At 48.8% G+C, this 16741-nt stretch overlaps 1 protein-coding gene across 1 annotated transcript in view; it reads left to right on the forward strand.

The window, feature by feature from the left end:
• The first annotated feature begins 3308 nt into the window (after positions 1–3308).
• DKK3 (dickkopf WNT signaling pathway inhibitor 3) overlaps positions 3309–16741 on the forward strand; it is a 38406-nt gene continuing 24973 nt past the window's right edge. The window contains exons 1-4 of the mRNA XM_081098899.1: positions 3309–3435; positions 3988–4229; positions 8979–9116; positions 10471–10554. Of these exons, the coding sequence (XP_080955025.1) occupies positions 4020–4229; positions 8979–9116; positions 10471–10554 (432 nt within the window). The 5' untranslated portion in view covers positions 3309–3435; positions 3988–4019. The remainder of the gene's footprint in view (positions 3436–3987; positions 4230–8978; positions 9117–10470; positions 10555–16741) is intronic.

A 16741-nucleotide genomic window follows, 5' to 3' on the forward strand; every position in this document is an offset into this window, starting at 1 on the left:
ATTAGTTTCAGCTGTACAACATAGTGGCTAGACCAGGGGTGGGCAAACTTTTTGACTCGAGGACCACAATGGGTTCTTAAACTGGACCGGAGGGCCGGAACAAAAGCATGCATGGAGTGTTTGTGTGAACTAATATAAATTCAAAGTAAACATCATTACATAAAAGGGTACGGGGTTTTTTTCTTTTTTAGTTTTATTCATTTCAAAAGGGCCGGATCCGGCCCGCGGGCCGTAGTTTGCCCACGGCTGGGATAGACATTTACATACCTTACCAGGTGATCGCCCGGGTGGGTCTAGTCCCCACCTGATACCACACAAAGTTGTTACTGATATATTGACTATATTCCCTGTGCTATACTTACATCCCTGTGGCTATTTGTATACCTGGCAATTTGTACTTCCTCACCCATTTGTTGTTGTTTTCCTTTATCGCCAGTTTCTCTCTGTCTTTTCCTCCATCTTACTGTCCTGGCATTGCCTGCTTACTTCTCTGTTTTTTCATAGACTATAGATTCCTTGTGGGCCAGGATCCCCGCCTCTGGCAGTCTCCTCATTCATTCAGCATCTCCTCATCAAACGCTAACTCTCTGCAAGCCCCGGCTGGACTGTAGATGGTCGCAGGGACAAGCATCCGCATCCCGTGCAATCTCACATGGCTTGCACTTTGGCAGGGAACACAGATATCAAATAGCTGTGCAGGTGTGTTATCTCTCAGCCTACTCTTCACATTTTCCCAAGTTATGTTTAGTTCAGTCTATTTAAGATGGAAGGGAAAGAAAAAGAGAGAAATGTGTAAGCAAACTTCCCCTGGTCTAATTAATTATTCTGAATGGTTAAAATGTTAAAAAAAAAAAAAAATCAGTGCATACTAGTCACCTATCCCGACTGAGTGCCCAGAAGTTCTGGATTTCTGAGGTTGCCTTGTTTGTGTACTGTTCCCTCCCCTGGAAAGGGAACAGATAAGCCTTATCTGCTGCCCAGAGCCATTAACTGGCTCCAGCTTCCATCCACCCAGGAGGAAAGCTCCCAACCATTCAAGCAGACAGAGGGCCTTTCATGAAGGGAAATGCCCTCCACCTGAGCCTTGTGTGGGCCCTCCCACTCCTGCCTTTCACCTCGTGGCGATGGAGGCCACCCCTGGGCCTTTGGGAGGTGAGCCTTTCTGTCAAGAACAGACCTAAGAAAAGTCTGCTTGGCCATAAGAGGTTTCTTGTTTTGTTTTGTGAGTGGGGGGTGGGGAGCTTGTCTTTTGCATTGTGTTTTGTTTTGTTTCAGTGTTTTCACAGACTATTTTAAATACACCAGAAACAATACAACAGACACACCCATAAACCCACATGTAACTACTCAACTGTGATGATTAAACAGATGTGACTATTTGGACCCTTTTGCTACAGAACTCCTCCACACACTCTCTCTTAAAGAGAAATAAAAAAGTTATAAGAGCAACTGAAGATGGTCCCCATCTTTTCCCCTGCTTTCCACCTTAGAGGCAGCCTGCACATTTCTGGATATTTTTTTTTAAACTATATTTGCACCATCCATAAACAATATGTACTGTTGTTTTGTGTTTTCAAAATACACACAAATAGCATCCTGTACATACCACTTTGCAAATTGCCTTTTTCCACTCCGCATTATGTTTCTTTGAGATTTATCCATGTTGTTGCCTTAGAAATATTGTTCATTACTTTAACTGCTGTATTCTGTTGTCTGTAGAAATCCCAGGCTATCCATTTTCCTGCTTCAGTCAGCATCTTTACACACAACACCTCCCAGCCAGGTTTATAGCAGAGGAGTTTGACAGTGAAGGGTGAAGGCCCTGGAGCCAGATTCCTAGGTTCAAATCCCAGTTCCATCACTATGCGGCCTTAGGAAAGTGCCCTTATTTGCAAAATGGGAATAGAAATAGCACTACCAACCTCAGAGGTTAAGAATTACGTGAGTTACGCCTGTTCCTGGCACATAGTGAGTGCCCAGTAGTGGTGTTGCTGTATTGATATATCAATAGCTGTTGTTATAAAGCCCATCCGTTTCTCAGGGACCAAGAGTGTATAATGGCTCTGGTAATGGAAAAGGGAGCAAGCTCCTGGCTCCTGGGGGTGGGGGGAAGAGGGAGCAGGGGGGAATGGGCCAGTGACCAGGTAGATCATGACAAGGCAGGGCTGCAGTGGGGAAGCACTTGGTGCTGGGGCAATGTCCAGATGGGAAGAGTAATAGGAAGAAATAGGAGGAGGTTTGACACATAAAACACTTGTTTATTAAAAAAAAAAAAAATGTGTGAGGCCCTAGCCTGTTTGGCTCAGTGTATAGAGCGTCGGCCTGTGGACTCAAGAGTCCCAGGTTCGATTCCAGTCAAGGGCCCATGCCTGGGTTGCAGGCTCGGTCCCCAGTAGGGGGAGTACAGGAGGCAGCCAATCAATGATTCCCTCTCATCATTGATGTTTCTATCTCTCTCTTCCTCTCCCGTCTTCTCTGAAATCAATAAAAATATATTTTAAAAAATGTGTGAGTAATCCCTGATCTAGGCACTCATATAACTTTAAAAAATATAGCGATTGCCACCTGTTCTAGGTCCTGGGGAGACTGCTGTGAATAAGTCAGTTCTGTTCCCATTATGACAGCCAACACACAACCCACAGGGGCCGCACGATTCCCACACGCAGCATGCTTGTTAACCATGAGATACACTTACAACTATAACCTCCATCTTACATTGGCGCGCACTGGAGCGCAGACAGACCTGGTAACTTGGCCAGCTAGAGGAGGTCTCAAAGAGCAGAGCTGGGATTCACGGGCAGCCTGGCTGCGGCTGACTGGCATTAACCACTCTGCCCTCCTCAACAGGCCTGCTGGCACTCTCCTGACCTATTCCGGGAGCTACAAGTGGGTTGTCTTGGCTGGAGTACGGAATCAACCATGGCAGCCTGATAAAGGTCAGCCTTTGATGGGCCCTGAACCCCAAACTGAGGGGCTGGGATTTCACCCTGCAGGGCTGCATGCTGAGTGGAGGATGGCTGGGAGGGGGCCAGGTGGGACGCAGGAACAACCTCTTGCCCGTGCCCCTTCGGTACGCTGTGGCCAGAATCCAGGCCAGAGATGACAATGGACAGAGATGACAATGCTGCGGGGCCCCTGGGATTCAGGGAAGGCGATGCCTCCAACAGCGTGGACCGCGGAGGCAGAGGAGGCCGGCCTGGGGCGAGGGGTCGCCGGCGCCGAGCTGGCCAATGGCGAAGGGCTGGGCGCGGCCCCTCCCCGGGGGCGGGGCCTGCGGGCGGGGCGCTTGGGGCTCCCTCGGTACCCGCGCTGCGGCATCCCCACGGCGCTCCAGCACCCGGCCCGCCCACCGCGCCGCTCCAGCGCCCGCAGCCCCGCGGCGGCCTCCGGCGAGGCCTGGCAGGTCCCGTCCGGAGCACAGCTCTGTCCAGTCGGGTGGGTGCGGGGCAGCGGCGAGGATGGCGATGGCTTCGCTTGGCACGCCTGGCTGGGAGAGGGGCCGGGCGCTGGACTCGGGTTCGACCCAGCGGGGAGTTGCGCGCTGACCCCCTCAGTGGGACTGGGGTAGGGTTGCGGTGGCCGCACTAGAGCTGCGCTCTGACCTGGTCAAGGAGAGGGCAGGGCTCGAGCCCGCTGAGCCCAGGAGGTGGGGTGAGCTGGGGGCCGCTAGCCTAGGGGACCCGGGTTCTGGTGCTTGGGCAGGGGGCCATCTCTAGGGGCGGGGGCAGAGCGCAGCCTGTGCGTGAGAACGGAGGGAGGAATACGGCGGGGATCCGCGCGCTGGGGCGCTGGGCTGGATTCGGGGGTTGCGTCTGGTTCCGAGGGAGCTGCATCCCGGGGGGACTCGTTTCGTTCCCGGGGCGGGGGGAAGGGAGGCGGGGAAGAGGGGCGCCGGGGGCGGGCCGGGACTCGGTGCCGGGGCGGGGGGGCGGGGCGGTGAGGCTGGCGAGGGGGTGGGCGCACTCTGACAGCGGTTCCTGGACACAGGCGGAGGCAACGGCTCTGGGCGCAGCGTGGAGATGGGGCGGCCTTGGGGCACCCTGCTGTGCCTGCTGCTAGCAGCGATCCCCACAGCCCCCGTGCCGGCTCCGACTCCGACTTCGGCTCCGGTCGAGCCTGGCCCGGCTCTAAGCTACCCGCAGGAGGAGGCCACCCTCAACGAGATGTTCCGCGAGGTGGAGGAACTGATGGAGGACACGCAGCACAAACTGCGCAGCGCGGTGGAGGAGGTGGGTGCGCCCGGAGGGCTCTGGGGAGACTGGGCGGCGGGAGGAAGCAGGCTCGGAGCGCTAGCCAGGGTCCTCGGTTCCGCCCAGGGGCCGGGAAGGGCCGGCGGCAGATTCGGAGGAACCTGGAGGCAGCTCGGGGTGATCCCAACTCCCACCTCGTCCGCCTTTCGGCCAAAAGACGGGATCTGAGCCTGTGCCGGGGAGCCTCTGGCCGGACCCACCCACCTGTCGGCAGGCTACCCTCCCCCTGTTGTCACGGGGGCTTGCCAGGCCCCTGGTATTCCAACCTCGCGGTTTTGCTGAGAGGCCCAGGAAGCTCGGGGCATCTCAGGTTCCAGATGTCCATTGGGCTTTGAGCTTGTGTCATCTTCCTGAGACACAGCGAGGAAGCCATGTGGGGACCAAGAGCCTGAGCTTTGCTAATCTTCTGTCTGGGCTTCCCCTAGTGCCATGGGGTCAGAGAAGGGACATTGGAATCCTGAGCCCAGCAGTGAGACTTACCAGGGGGTGGTGGTGGAGGAGGAGAGGGAATGGGAAAAGTAACCCCCCTCCACCCCAAGCGTGTTTTGGAGTCAGCCCTGGACTCCAGGTCCTCTTCTGCCTCTCACTAGCAGGATGACATTGGACAAATCCCTTAATATTCTGTGCCTCAGAATATTCCTGTGGTAATTAAATGCCAGGATCTGTGTGGGCACCTGGTATATAATATGTAGCAGTTGTGAGTATCAGCTATCAAGTACCTAGGCAAAACTACCTGGGTTCTTTCTTCCATCACCTCCCAGGTCCAAACACTATGGTTGGCATCCTCTGTGGTAGGGACACCATACTGCCAGGGCTGCCAGGCCAGGAGGTGCAGCTGGCCCAACTCTCCCGGCACAGCGGTGGGGAGCGACCCCTGGTTCCTGGGGTGGGTGGGCACAGTCACTGTTGTCGGTCCCAGCTCTGTCTGCAGGCTGTCTTTGGAGAGAAGGAGTTAGCAACAGACCAGATGTCTAGGCTGATGGGTCAGGTGTCTTCACATCCATTTGGGCAAAGCCTCCGGAGCTGGCTCTGATCCATCAGGAGAAGTTGCTTTCTCCACCCACCCTGTGTGGTTAGGGGATATATCCCCTTCCTTCCATAACAGTCAACCTGGAGTTTTCAGGGAGGGGGACACTGGATTGGGGGGCAGTTGCACGGGCATCAGTACCTGAACATTCACTGCCTGGCCCAGGTTCCTAAGCCCACGGACCATCTGTTTCCTGTGAAAGCACAAGAATCATGACATCGAACAACTAAAGAGGGAGGGGAGTCACCTAGGCCCACTGTCTCCCAATGCTGCACCTTCAAATTAAATCGAGCTCATGATGCTTCTGGTTTCCTTCTCTGGATTCTAGAACTTTCCCTCCTGCACATGGATCCTCAGTGAAACTGACTAGGTCACCAATGTCTTTATTCAATGTGACCCTGTCCGTGTAGCGTGGTCCTCCGATGGTAGCTCCTGGTGAGGGAGAGGGGGGAGCAGCAGGGCCTCTGCAGGCTCTTCATTGATCAGAGCAGTTCGGGGCTCAGCGGGACCTTAATGGCAGGATCCACGCTATGGGAATTGTCCATGTTGGCTCTGCCTGCACACCAGCCTTCCTCCCTCTGGCCGTGGCTCTGTCTGACTTGTGCAGATGGGCTAACTGAAGTTTGCCACCAGGGAGACATTGGCTGCCACTGCTACCCACTCAGTGGTTGTTCCCTAAAGAGTGTCCTCACTAGCAGTGGGGACAGGTTGAGAGAGAGGTTGAACACCTGGTGTCAGGAGAACAGGCCGTGGGGACCAAGCTTCCTTCATTCGACTCCAGCTCTGTCACTTCCTGGTGACGGCATCCAGGCTCTGAATGGAGGAAATGTCCCCCTTAGGATAAAGGAGAGACTTAAATGAGAGGATGCAGTAAAGGAAGTTATCTGACCATATAGAATGGGTTTAAGTATAATTGGCCTGGCCAGTGTGGCTCAGTGATTGAGTATTGACCTATGAACCAGGAGGTCTGGTTAGATTCCCAGTCAGGACATATGCCCAGGTTGTGGGCTCAATCCCCAGTAGGGGGTGTGCAGGTGGCAGCCAATCAATGATTCTCTCTCATCATTGATATTTTTCTCTCTCTCTCCCACTCTCCCTTCCTCTCTGAAATCAATAAAAATATATGTTTTTAAAAGATATAATTGGTATAATGTATCAGTCCTGATGAGGCTGTTGTAAGGATTAAGGGAGATTGTTCATTACCAATAAATAATGGCTTTTGTTATAATCATATTAGTAGTACTAGTATAAATAAAAATAAAGAACCACCATGGCCAATATATAATAGATTCTCAATAGATTGTGGCTACTGATGTTAATTTATTTTTAAAGAGATTGCCCGAGGGCCCCTTAAATCTCATAAACACAGGACAGTTGCTGTTTACTTGTTGTCCAGGGTAAGAACCAAAGGACTGGGCCAGATGTATTAACTGTTTACGTAGTTGCATCATGAATCTGCTGAGAACTTCCTGCCATTTAAAATACTCCAGCTGACTCAAGCTGTTGATTTCTCCAAGGGGGGAAGATGAAATTAACTCTACTCATCATATCATTATTGGGGGAATGAAATCTTCAAATGGTTTAATCCAGGCCGTTCCTATTTTTCTATCTTATTATTCTATATATTACTGATACATGTATTTTGAGGATAAAACTACTCTACTCCCTACCCCCACACTCTCATTGCCTTCTCTGTAACTGGCATATTTTAGAATGTTCCTAGGAAGGACCCAGTACCAAACCTGGATTTCTTTCTCTCCAGTTTTTCCTTCTGTACCCTTTTAACAGACACACAGATTCAACCAACCATAAATGCCATTTTAAATAACATTCACATTCCTCCTCTATGAAACAAGTCCTATTGCTTCAGGCCTAAGTTTTCCTTGCTAGTGGCAGCCATAGTTGTGGTTGAACTTTCCATTGTAAACTGTACTTTTAGTTTGTGGTGCCATTAAAGAACTGTTAGCTCATTCTGTTGAAATAACCACTGGTTGAGAGAGCAGTCTTATGAAAAGACTATCTGCTCAGCCCAAAGCAAACTCTAGACTTGGTAACTTGTCAATTATTTGAAAACCAAGCTGGAGGATTCGGATTCCCATGAGAATTTTTAAAATATGAAAACATTCCGTCTCCTTGTGGGGAATCGCCTCTGTAGCATCTGAAGTCTCCTACACTTTGCAAGCTCTATCTTTTCTATCACTAAACATGCCAGCCTCTCTCTCTTACAAGAAAATGAAATCCTTTTTTTGCCCATTCTGTTTCCTATCCTTTGTTGTTGTTAATCCTCACCCGAGGATATTTTTCCCATTGATTTTTTAGAGAGGGTGTAAGGGAGGAAGGGGGAGAGAAAGAGAAACATCGATGTGAGACACATCCATCGGTTGCCTCCTGCACAGACCCTGACCGAGACTGTGTATCAACCTGCAACCCAGGTGCTTACCCTTGACTGAGAATCAAACTCAAGACCCTTCAGTGCACAGGCCAACACTCTAACCACTTAACAACACCAGCCAGGGCCTGTTTCCTATCTTCATTCCATTTTCCTCCATTTGTTAGCAAACTCTTCAAACACATGAGAGATACCTGCTCTCTCCACTTCTACCCAAACATTCGCTGGAAAGCTTCTAAAACTGCTTTCCAAAAGGGCAGTATTGTGAAAGTAGCTATTTATTACCCCTTTGCTTGATGGCAAATACTGGACCAGGCACGTGGATTTTGTGATCCTAATTCTTAAATCTGCTCAGCAAGAATGGATCATCCCTCATTTTACAGAAAAAGAGAAAGCTGCCTTAGCCAGTTTGGCTCAGTGGATAGAGCGACGACCTGCAGACTGAAGGGTCTTCTCCTAGTGGGTACTCAGCTAAAGGCACCTATCATTATTACCATTATTTGCAATTGCAAAGAGGAAAAGAGAAGTGGTTCATTTTTCTTTAAAAAAGTTTCTTTCAATTACTGTTTACAGTCAATTCTACTTTGTATTAGTTTCAGGTGTACAGCATAGTGGTAAGACAATCATTTACTTTACAGAGTGACCCCTTGATATTTCCAGTGCCCATCTGGCACCATACGTAGTTATTACAATACTAGAGACCCGGTGCATGAAAATTCATGCACTCAGGGGTGTCCCTCAGCCTAGCCTGAGCCCTCTCGCAGTCCGGGACCCCTTGGGGGATATCCGACTGATGGCTTAGGCCTGGTCCCTTAAGCTGGCAGCCAGATATTCCTCTGGCAGCCTTGGAGCCCTCGGGGGATGTCCACCTGCCTTGGAGCCCTCAGGGGATGTCCCCATGGGGAGCGGGCCTAAGCCATTAGTCGGACATCTTTAGCACTGCCACAGAGCCAGCTTCTAGCTGAGTGGCACTCCCCCAGTGGAAGCACACTGACCACCAGGGGGTAGCTCCTGCATTGAGCGTTTGCCCCCTGGTGGTCAGTGCACATCATAGCAACCAGTCGTTCCCCCTTAGGGTCAATTTGCATATTACCCTTTTATTATATAGGATTATTGACTATCAGAATTCCTTTAAATTTTTAAATGTCCTGACCTTCCTCGGCCACATTAATGAAATAGGAATATCAGCATGTACATGCTATTGGCTGTCTTCTGTGCTGTACTCTACATCTCCATGGCTCTTTTTCCCTAATCAACTCTGACTTGTATTAAGAGGGAAAAAATGTGCTCATTTAATCCATTGATTTAATAGATGGAGGCAGAAGAAGCTGCTGCTAAAACGTCGTCAGAAGTGAACCTGGCAAACTTACCTCCCAGCTATCACAATGAGACCAACACGGAAACCAAGGTTGGCAATACCACCATCCATGTGCACCGAGAAATTCACAAGGTACGGGCGGTCCTGGCCAGCGCCTTCCTTTCTATAGCGCCCAGTCCCATCCGAGCACTAAGTTTTCTTTACATATTTGATACATAAGCCAAAAATACAAATTATTTTTGCTTATCATTAAGTATTTAGTACTTAATTTTCTTATCACTCCTTGTCTTTTATTCATGTTTTGGTACTCAAACATGGACTTTCTTGGACTTCTACTTAATAGTTTCACACATATGTCATCTTTTCCCCTAATTTACTATAATCCTCTGTAGGGCAAGGTATATACTACTAGTGTTAAATCCTCTGGTAGTGCATCAGGATTACCTGGGAGCCTGTCACACTTCCCAACCCCAGCCTGATCCTCGGAGGTTTTATATTGGGTAGTTTTTAGAGCTCTCCGGAGCTTTGATCTTGTTCTCACACGTGGCTGCACATGCAATCACCTGGGAGCTTTACGAAGTAGTGAAGCATAAGACCCCTCCCCAGAGATAATTCAGTTGATCTGAGTGCTGCCTGCATTGATCTGAGTGTGGGCTTTATTGATTCACTGCCCCATGTCTTGATCTGAGAGCCACCCCATTGTTCTGAAGGATGCCTTCATTAATCCTGGGGAGCCTTTCTTTGACCTGAGTGTGTTCTTCATTGAGCTAAATTTAAGTACTACTATATATATATATATATATATATATATATATATATATATATATATATATATATTGATTTCAGAGAAGAAATGAATGGGAAAGAAAGAGAGAGAAAAACATCAATGATGAGAAAGAATCATTGATTGGCTGCCTCCGGCACAACCCACACTGGGGATCGAGCCCGCAACCCGGCATGTGCCCTAACCAGGAATTGAACCGTGACCTCCTGGTTCATAGGTTGATGCTCAGGCACTGAGCCACGCCGGCTGGGCTTACGTACTTCCTGATAAAATAAAACAGTTCACCTGAATCAGGAGCGGGGCAGCTGTAGCTAAAACCTGCTTGCTTCTCATGAAAGACGTTCCATTAGACACCCAGAACTGTAGCTGTTGAAAGTAAGTCTGCCTTGAATTTCAAGTGATGAGCCCCAAGAACGATAAAAATGGTGAACACTGGATATTTGCTGGGGGACAGGCTCTGTGTTGAGTGCTTTACACAGACCACCTCATCACTCCACATAGCAGCCGTGTGAGGCAGACTCTGTGACACCGATGGTCACTGCTCAGAGGAGAGGCTGCTCATCTGAGGGGAAGGGAAGGGGGAGGGCCAGTCTGTCCGCTTGGCTGGATGCCCCTGCTTCAGAAAACAGAAGAAAGAAAAAAAGTTGTGGAATTTGCCCAGAGTTCCTTCTATTTCACACTCACTGCGTCTGTTTATTGTAGATCACCAACAACCAGACTGTACAAACCATCTTCTCAGAGACAGTGATCACATCTGTGGGAGAGGAAGGCGGCAGAAGGAACCACGTGAGTTGTCACCTCCCCTGCGCTCACACCCCAAGGCACACGCATCTTGGTGTACCTACCACAGGTGACCCAGGCTCCAGACCATGGGCACGAGGCAGGCACTTTCAGGCACTTTTCCTGCCTCATTTTGGCCAAGATCATCTAATTCCTGACCAGACCTATGCATTCTGGTTACAGGCTCTACATTTCTGCACTTTGCATCAGAAATAGCAGAGAAATTAAATTCAGTTGTCATTTGATGGCTCCATCTCAGCCTTGAAAAGGGAATAAGGAAGTACCGGGTGCATTGATTAGAGACACTGTTCGTAAGACTTGGCCATCCAGTGCTTGTGGCCTGGCCCATGCCTTGTATAATTTCAGCCCTGATCAGGCAGTTTGAGAGCAAGAAAACCTTAGGTGGAACCCAGTGGCCTAAAGGGAAAAGGGTGTCCTCCCACTCCAGGCTTCATGCTCTGGCCCCTCGTGATATGCCTGCTACTGAGGTGCCTGTTGTTTAGTCCAAAGGCATTTTCAATAGAATTACAGGGTCCTGTAGTTGGAAGGGGCATCATTTCTCAAAAGGAAGACCCAATTGGAGTCACTGGTCTCCCGACTCCCAGGCCAACAGTGACTCGCCTGCAGTTATCTTCTCAGAGAAGTGGCTGGCTTAAGATGCAGATGCCTGATGAGGCACGGACAAGGCACTGCCTTGAGGCATGGGCCACAGTGAAGTGTGCCCCCTTTGTGGAGACTGCAAGGACCAGCCTCTCTGTACCCAGGTGCCTTATGCAAACTTCCGGACTATGAGACCTTTCCCTTTTGAGGTGCGCGACGCATTCCTGGCCTTCCAGGGGGATCAAGAATTTTCCCTGCCTCTTTTGGCCTTATCCCCAGGAGAGAACTGGTGTGTTCATAATAGTTGGGGAGGTGGCGTTGACATGGTTGGTGTCGATGGGTGCTTCTTTGATTTTGGCACAGAGCTCAGAAAACGTACTGCAGGCTGAGGGGTGGGGGAGGGGGGTCCAGTTGGTGCCAGTGACCCACCATTCAAGGGACCTGGGGTTGGGGTCAGGACAAGCTGTGTGGTGAAATGAAAGGAACTCAGGTGGTGAAGCCCAGAAGCATGACTTTGTCATTTACAAGCTGAGTCACCTCGGTTTCCCCAGCTTCAAGGGAGGCAGTGATTTTCACCAGCTCTCCCGACTCAGAGAGTACAGAAGTCTTAGAAACAAGAAGACAGGATACACTAAGGTCAGGAGGGAAGAGAGTCCGGTTCTCAAAGGTGGGAAGAGAGAGAGGGAAGCCAAACAAAAAAGCAAACAGCTGTAGGGTGTGGAGGGAAAAGCTTTAGGATATTCCAGATTTACGTCTCCGTGTGGGGCCCCATGAGGGAAGAAGGCCTGTGCAGAAGCCATGGAATGGAAGGGGCAGGGGAAACAGAACTCACCGGGCTGTGAATTAGAAAAAAAAAAGCATTGTCCTCAAGTTAAAAAATAAAAAAGGGCAAATGATGGCACAATGATAGAGGTTTGCTCCAGGGAGCTCCCCAGAGGGCAGCCGCCCTGGCTATGAGCACATGGGCACATTCAGATCCCTCCCACGCTCTCCCCTGCACCCCCCAAGGGAGACGACTATCAGGTTTTGAGCCCTGTGATGGGGGAACCAAGGCTCTGATCGTGGTGAGCCGGTGAGAGACAAGATCTCAAAGATGCCAAGAGTGTGCTTGGGTAGAGAGCCTGCACGTGTGTGCTGCTCCCAGTGAGTTTGTGCCGGCTTTCCCGAGTGTGCATGGCTTTGTGCGTCCATGTGTCCTTACTTCAGGCTCAGCTGGGGGCCCAGAATCTCCACGCCTTCGTTGCCATCTCCCATGTCCACCGTGTGACGCTGGACGTTTGTGCAGCACCCTTGTGCAGTGCGTGATTGGAACCCTGTGGTCCTGAGGGTGCAGGAGGTTGGCAGGGAGAGATAGATCCCCAAAACCCAGAAGGTAGAGACTCACCAAGTTTTTCTAGATTTGGGCTCAGGCCCTTGGCGTATTAACTCACTGAGTTTCTCTATGAGAATAAATTCCAATTTGATCGGCTAGAAGGGAGTCCTGGGCAGCTGATGCTTGACTGTCCAGTTTCTGGAGAATCCGACGGGTCTTCAGCGAATAGACTTTCAAGCGGCCTGTGACAGGAATATCATGTTCAGACACAGGGACATCTGTACCTCAGAGCCTCATTCATTGCCAGAGTGGCTTGCTGAAAGTCAGAGAAGTAAGATCTAGTTTCAGATGCCCACGGCATTCTTCCATTCAGCTGCTCTCTGGTTCCTGGGTCCCCGTGGTCCTAACACAATGGGATGGGGGCTCAGCATCAACTTTGCAGAGACACGAAGATCCTGTCTCGAGGGAGAAGCTGTAAACACGAGACTCCTTCAAAGGAGTGCGAAGGGTCGATATTGTCACCACTGTCACACCCCATAGCTTCATAACTTAATGATTTCTACAGTTGGCTCTGAAATGCATTCCACCCTGAAGAAACTTCCTCTTAAATGGAAAAGGGAGATTTGCCTTTCAAAAGGACGAAAATCATACGCTGTCCTAATCTTCAGTTACTGCAAACAGGGGCTAAATTTCCAGCATTTAAAATTCCCAGGTGAATTCAATTAAAAATAATCACCAAGCACCACCACCAACCCCCACCCCCCCACCCCCACCCCCATTTTCCTTTCTTCAAATGCTGGTATGTGTATGAATATGTATGGTAACCAGAGGAGGCCCGTGGAAAGTTACAGACAGTCATACTATATGCCTGTCTAGAAAACTTAGCACAGTATGTGCACGGTATTGGTCTGTTTCTACATTCAAATGCGAGAGGTGAAGAGGACATGCAGCTTGTTATTTCGCCTGAGTGCACTGGCGATGGCGATGTGGCCCGACATCTTTCTGTGGGGCTTTTGTGCGGGGCCCTCGCCTGTCTCCCTTCATGGGCCAGTGGGCGGCTGACTGATGTGGTGCTGCTTTCGTGCAGGGTGAGGTTAGGAGGAGAGCTGGAGTGCGGACAAGCCATTATGCATCAATGGGAAGCTTTTATTTATAGCACCGTGTCCCCAGAGGTGAAGAATCCGGTCCAATTAGCCAAGGCACCATTGTGAAGGGACACGTCCTCTCATTAAAATACAGCTCACAGCTACCGACCTTAGCACCTCGCTCACATTTGTTGCCTTTTCCGTGTTTGCGTTAGAATATGACATAGAACCGTAGGTCCACTTGTTTTTCCAGCTGAACATACCTCATTTGAACCTATGGGTTCCATTCTATTACAACCAACTCCCAAGATCTTGGTCAAGACTTTCAGGGAGACAAATTTCACTACCAAAATCATGTAGATTGGAGCAATTTGAGTGACCCCCGAGACCTCCTTGTCCCACAGCATGATGGGGGTTACAGGGCCTTTTTGACTCCACCCAGTGCACAGTGGACAGTGACAGTGACAATGGAACTCCCTGCAAGTGTGAACCAAACGTCGTCTCTGCTGCGAGGATGCGGTCTGTCATTTGTGCTGAAGCTTGGGAGGGGTGGGAGGTAAACTGTGGCTGAAGGTCTCAGGACTTGTTTGTTGGTTTCCCATGAACAGTATCCTGTCCCCTCAAAGTCCAGGGAGACCCAACAGGAGTGTGGGAGGAGCAAGGGTGTTGAATGACAGCCTTCTCCGTGAGACCTCAGGTTCTTCCACGCTCCCAGCCACCCCCAGCCAGGTGGGGTGCTGGCTTTGTTTGCTTCTATGCCCTGATTTCTGAAGCTGGAGTTGTTGTTATCAACTTAATAGAGTGGCAGAGGGCGCCATGATGACAAGTCACTGGGGGTTTAACAGAAATGCTATCAGGGAGGGCCTGGGCCTATTAGAGAAACTCAGTCAAAGCCCTCCCCTGACCCTTATAAGCTCTGTCCATTATGAGTCTGCTTCTTCATTTATGAAAGGGGGCTAATAATTCCCGGTTCCCAGAATTGAGTGAGAATGTAGTTAGGCAAGGTTTATAAAAGCTCTTTGTGTAGGGCTCATTAGTATTGAAAAGTATTTAAAACTGGGTTCTAATTGGTTTCTCCCCTGGTTCCCAGCAACCTACTGCCAAAAGAATGAATGGGCACAGCAGCTGAGGGTATGGTTAAGGACTCCACAGGCTTCCTCCACGGAAGTTCGAAGCCTTGGGCTAGGCTCCCCAGAGCCCGGCCTCCCCCTCGGAGTATTGCACTTGACCTGGAGCTCCGTGTTCCTAGCCACAGGGTTGACTTGCCTGCTGTCCTTGTTTGGGTGCTAGGGACACAAACAGAAGAAAGAATGGACCATATGAATGACAAGAGAATAGGTGCTGGCAAATGCCAGGATGGGCCTCTGGTTGGCAGGGTGTATGCTGGTTTCTACAGAGAACAACTGACTAGTGGTTCTAAGAGTGATGAGAGTGATGGTATAGTCTTATGTTGAATGTGCATTTCCACAGTCCTATCACCAGACATTTGGGCACATCTGTGTTTATAGATTTATATTTGATTTTGTGATATCTGGCCAAGTATAAGGAACTTCATGCCTAATCCAGTAGGAAAAAATTATAGGGAAATTGAAGAGCTCTGGATCATTCTGAGAGATGAACAAACAATCTCCAAACAATAAGTAGATGTAGGCATTTCTTTTGAGCTATAACCTGGCTCTATTAAAGTGGACTCTCCTCAACCTAAATCTCCTTCAAGAAGGAACTCATCCCCTGCCAGCATGACTCAGTGGTTGACCATCAATCCATGAACCAGGTAAGGGTTCAATTCCCGGGATGTGGGCTCAATCCTCAGTAGGGGATATGCAGGAGGCAGCCCATCAATGGTTCTCTCTCATCATTGATGTTTCTATCTCTCTCTCCCTCTCTCTCCCTCTCTGAAATCAATAATATAATATATATGTATATATATTTTTTAAAAAGAAGGAACTCATTAAATATACATAATTCCACATCCAAATCAAAATATTGTGAAGTTAATCAATGAGTCTCATATAAGTTGGTATAACAGGATGTCTTGAAAAATGTTAAGTGAAAAAAGAGCAATTGCTAAGCATTATCTATACTATATTAAGTAAAATATACCTTATATATACAGTATATAAAAATATTTCATTTTTAGAAAAAAGTTTGCATAAAAAGTTTGGCAAAATATATACTAAATCATTCATAGCAGTATATCTGGAGGAATTGAAATTTGCTGAGGTTTTTTCCTTCATAGTTGTCTACACTTTTTTAATGTTTTAAAAAGAGCTTGTGAATTATTTACAGTTTTGCTATAAACATCTATCTATCTACCTATCTGTCCTTTTTGAACAATATTGTAAGTATTTCTTTTGTGCTGATCCTGGAAATGAAATTGCTGAGTCAAAGGCTGTATATCTAAAATTTTGAGAGATACTGCCAAATTTTCCTCTAGAAAGGTTACAGTAATTTCACTCTTTTTAAAAAATATATTTTTACTTAACTTAGAGAGGAAGGGAGAGGGAGGGAGAGATAGAAACATCAATGATGAGAGAGAATTATCGATCAGCTGCCTCCTGCACATCCCACCCTGGGGATCTAACCCAAAACCTGGGCATGTGCCCTGACCATGAATCGAACTATGATCTCCTGGTTCATAGGTCAACACTCAACCACTGAGTGATACCAGTAATTTTACGCTTAGCAACAATTTCTGAGACTATTTCACCAACCCTCCCCTACAGTGGGTGTTACAGTGGGTGATTCTTTATATCTTCTTTTTATTTCTATTTCTGTGATTATTAGTAAGGTCCAGGGGACTAGCTGTTGGAGAATCGTAAGTTGTAGCAAAGATAGAATTCTCCACAGATTCATCTCACCCCTTCCTCCCTTTCTCATGGTGAAAGGGCAGCTTGGCATTCCAGGCTGTTCCCAAGACCGAACGCCATCTGTCCCCTAATCTGTGTGGGGCAGATTAGGAAGGTGTGAAGTTCCTGTGTCCATATGAGGTGGCTGATGGGCTGTGAGTCACACCAGGAATAGGTGATGGTGACATGCAGGCTCCTGCCTCCACCCCTGTAAACACAAAAGACAGACTTCCTCCTTCCTTCTCCCCTGACCTTCACAAACACCCCACACACATGCTTAGATGCCTCTTCCATATAGTGTTGTCATGAGGATAAAGTAAAATAATCCAGGTGAAAAGCACCACCCA

The sequence above is a fragment of the Myotis nattereri genome (genome assembly GCF_964212035.1).
Source record: "Myotis nattereri genome assembly, chromosome: 9".
Classification (NCBI taxonomy): Eukaryota; Metazoa; Chordata; class Mammalia; order Chiroptera; family Vespertilionidae; genus Myotis; species Myotis nattereri.